At 39.8% G+C, this 4,031-nt stretch overlaps 1 protein-coding gene across 2 annotated transcripts in view; it reads left to right on the top strand.

Moving 5' to 3' along the window:
• Positions 1-1,413: 1,413 nt before the first annotated feature.
• The window catches only part of LOC107083375 (zinc finger and SCAN domain-containing protein 20-like), a 17,489-nt gene continuing 14,871 nt past the window's right edge, over positions 1,414-4,031 (top strand). Inside the window, exon 1 of one of the 2 annotated variants that reach the window (XM_015372559.1) lies at positions 1,414-1,641. In XM_015372559.1, the coding sequence (XP_015228045.1) occupies positions 1,463-1,641 (179 nt within the window). In that variant the 5' untranslated portion in view covers positions 1,414-1,462. The remainder of the gene's footprint in view (positions 1,642-4,031) is intronic. The other variant, XM_015372558.1, reaches the window with a different exon arrangement.

The raw sequence follows: 4,031 nt of genomic DNA, 5'->3' as shown, positions 1-4,031 counted from the left end.
TGTAGTTGGATGTTGTCAAGCTTAACATGTCCGCTCTGTCATAGTGAAATATCAATTGATAGAAAAACCTATCAAAACTTTGAAATATATTTGTAAATTAGTACATAGTCAGCTTGCTGACTGTAGCATGTTGCTAAGTGAAGGTCCACCATGTGCTCATTAAATGCTAAGATTAGCCAAAAATGTCCACCCTGTCATGGAAGGCTTGCTGACAGGGTGGACATGGTTTATGGCAGGAAGGGCATGTGCATAGTTAAGACCACATGCTGATAATTTTACACATATTACAACACCTATTACACACATTTTATAACAGTACATGCTATACTTAGTAAAATTGGACAATTTTTTTGGCGATATCGGTATCACCAAGCCTAGTTTGATAAGGCAAGCTTATTTTACAGGGACTGCCAATTAAAATGTGTAACGGAACATTTTGAATCGTCTTTTTCAAGGAATGAGATCAAAAGGAGCTGAGATAGCAAGGAGATATCGGGAACGTCGTGATGCTGGCCCAGACAGAAGAAGAAAGTACCTTGAAAAAGAAAGGGTCAAATGGAAAAAAGACAGAGAGACTGGAAAGAAGAAGGGTGTCAATGAGCTCAGTGAGAGAGTGAAGAGGGCAAAAAGAAAGAAATGGAGAGAGGCAAAAAGACAAACCAGAGCCAGAAACAGGACCAGTGCTTTGCTACAGTCAGAGACACCACCCAACTCCCCTGCTGAAACTCCTGAAAATCAGCGTGAGCCAGGGCCTTCCAGGTTAGATCATTGGAAGTTTAGCTGATGAGACTTATTAGAAAGTTTAAATTTATTTGAAGGACAATTATCAACTGTTTATGTCCCCATAAAATGACATATGAAGGGTTCAGATGCAAAAGCCTCTAAATGCCACCTATGTCAAAAATGAGATGAAGATGGTGAATGGATGCTCTCCACACATAGTATAACCTTCTAACACTGTTCTGGTCAAAAATGACCGATTTAACCATAACTTGAAGATTAATAGCGCCACCTAGTGGAAAAAAAATTAAATTAAATACTGATATATATTTTAGGTATTTTTTTTTTATGTTTAAAAATGAGAGTATCTACCTGACAACTTTCCAGATTTAGCTTTTTGTGAATACAGTATTGGTGACAGTTTAAACTGGACAGTTTATAATAGCCAAGAAGAAAGTTGGCATGAAGTAAAAAAAAAAAAAAAAAAACGTTTTAGGCATATGTCTTTTCCCCTATAAAAACAACAATATATATGATAATTAATGAGATGATATATAGAAAATAAACATTTATTGCTGAGAATTTCATATAAGTATATATGTTATACATGTTACAGTTTGTGGCGTGTTACCTACCGGTGTGCGCCTGACATAAAACAATCGTACCCTCCCACGAAACTCCGCCCATTTCAGCTACAAACAAAACTAAAACGGATCGCCTTTCTCATCGCGGTTCTTTGAAAATGGCCGAGGGTCGTAAGAGAAAAACTGTCTATGAGGTTTATGAAAATAAGAGAAAGGCCTCAGAGGAGAGAAACAAGACCAGAGTGTTTTTGGGAATTTCTTTCACACGATGGCGAACATTGAAAGCGCAGGTCGGGCTTCCCACTGATGCGTCGGTTGCGACATTTCTACTCGACAGGTAAAGTTTGGCTATTTGGAGAAATGCATTTCACATCACTGCTAGTGACACGGTGAGAAATGGGCACGCGCAGGTTTAACGGGCGTTCCCTATCAGGAGCAGGTACGGGCTTATGCTGGTGCATTTTTTTTTTAAGTGAAGAGGCCGATTCATTTCAGAAATTGGTGAAAATTAATTGATATAAATGGGGTAGAAAGATATAAGTAAATCTAAAGTATATATATAGAAAGACAACTTTTGTTGCACCAGAATTCGTTTTGTACAGCTCTCATTTCTATTTAAAGTGCAGTAGTGATCAGATGGAAACAGTGTTGGAGAAAAAAAAAACATGCATTGATATGAAAGTTCAGAGCATTAAATATGCATGGTGCAATTATGCAGTGTTTCGGTTTGGTGTTATCAGTGTGATGCAGAGTATGTGACATGATTTAGAGTTTTCTGAACAGTTCAGCTGTCTGATGGCGGTGGGGAAGAAGCTGTTGCAGAATCTGCTGGATCTGCATTGAATGCTGCAAAGCCTCTTCAGATGACAGCAGGGAGAACAGTCCATGGTGGGGGTGTGAGGGGTCATTGATGATGTTTCAGGCTGAGGGGAGCCTGTGCTTAGGATGATGAGATGGTGGTGATCGGAGGTGTTCTGTCTGACCCGGACTGACTGAGGTCTGTTGGTGAGGAAGTCTAGTAGCCAATTGCAGAGGGGTGTATTGAATCCCAGCTGTTCCATTTTTCCTATTAGATTCTGTGTGATGATGGTGTTGAAAGCTGAACTGAAGTCCAGGAACAGCATCCACTGTAGGTGTTCTTCTCCTCCAGGTGACTGGAGACGATGTGTTCTTTAACCAGCTTTTTGAAGTACTTCATCATGATTGGAGTCAGTAAGGTGACCTGAGGCTTTTTTGGGACTGGAATGATTGTGGCAGACTTGAAGCATGCTGGCACTATGGATTGGTCCAGCGAGGTGTTAAAAATGTCTGTGAGGACACCAGCCAGCTGATCTGCACACTCCTTATACACCCGTCCAGGTATGTTATCAGGCCCTGGGGCCTTCCTTGGATTGAATCTCCTCAGTCTTTCTCACTTCAGCTACGTCCAGGTTGAGGGCCTCCTACCCCTGGTGTGGAACAGCTTTCACTGCTGGAGTGCTGTTTAGTGCGTCAAACCTTCCAAAAATGTGTTTAGTTCATTTAGGAAGTCAGTGTTTGCTGCATCTACCGGGGGGTGGGGGGTGTTGTAGTCTGTGATTGCCCGTATGCCTTGCCACATCCTCCTGGTGTTGCTGTCGTCGTGGAAAAGATCCTGGATCTTCTGGCTGTGAAAAGTTGCTGCTTCGTTGATCTGGTTGCATGGTTCAAGTTGGCATGTGCTGTTCTGAGTGCCTCTTAGTACCTTATCACCAGACTTGAAAGCTGAGTTTCGTGCTTTTAGTGATTTCCGAACCTCTCCATTCATCTAGGGTCGTTGGTTAGCTTGGTTGGTGATGTTCTTTGTGATGCTGATGTCCTCAATGCACTTATCGATGTAGGCTGACACAGTCATGGCATACTCATCTATATTTAATATGTTGTCATAGGTTGCTGCAGCTTTGAACATATTCCAGTCAGAGCTTTCAAAACAATCTTCTCCATGGCCCCCTCATATAAAAATATATCTGCAAAATATCTTGCATTCAACAACAACAAAAAAAACTTAGTAAAGCAAAGTGCAAAATAGCAATAAAGAAAATTTAATAAAACTTATGCTATAGTAAATCAGATCATCAAATAAAGATAGAAACATTAACAAGGAACAATCGCTAGATTGAAAAAGAAAGAATAAGATGTAATGGGTAATTAAGGATGACCTTCAGACATAAAGGCATAGTCTTTAGGCATTGGTGGTAGACATTTTCTTTAAGGACAAAGCATGTATATTTATTTCATTTTTAAATGCTATGATTGTAGAGAGAGTTTTGTAAAGATGACATTTGTGTATGAAAAATTTGACCATAATAATTATATTACTAATTACAAATTCTATTTGTTTATCTTGGGCAATAATATCAAATTTCATTGCGGAGGGGTGAGAACTTTTATGTTAAGGATTTAGAGAGCAACCAGTTATGAGCTGAGGATAAAAATGTTTTAGTTTTACTATAATACAAAAACAAAAAAGTTGATGAGTTAATTCCTCTTCTTGCTCACATAGACGACATTTATCTACAGTGAATTTAATTTGAATTGTATGACTTGGTTGGAAGGATAAAGGTACCGTATTTTCACGACTATAAGGCGCACATAAACGTCTTTTTTTTCCCCTCAAAATGTGCGGTGCGCCCTTTGGTGCGGTACGCCCTATGTGTGTTGCAACTGCGAGTGAGTGGCTGAGGGAGGTGAATGTAAGGAGACCAGGTG

The sequence above is a fragment of the Cyprinodon variegatus genome, unplaced genomic scaffold, assembly GCF_000732505.1.
Source record: "Cyprinodon variegatus isolate N-32 unplaced genomic scaffold, C_variegatus-1.0 Scaffold73, whole genome shotgun sequence".
NCBI lineage: Eukaryota > Metazoa > Chordata > Actinopteri > Cyprinodontiformes > Cyprinodontidae > Cyprinodon > Cyprinodon variegatus.
Note: the sequence above shows the minus strand (reverse complement) of the source record. Positions and strands in the feature narration are given on the sequence as shown.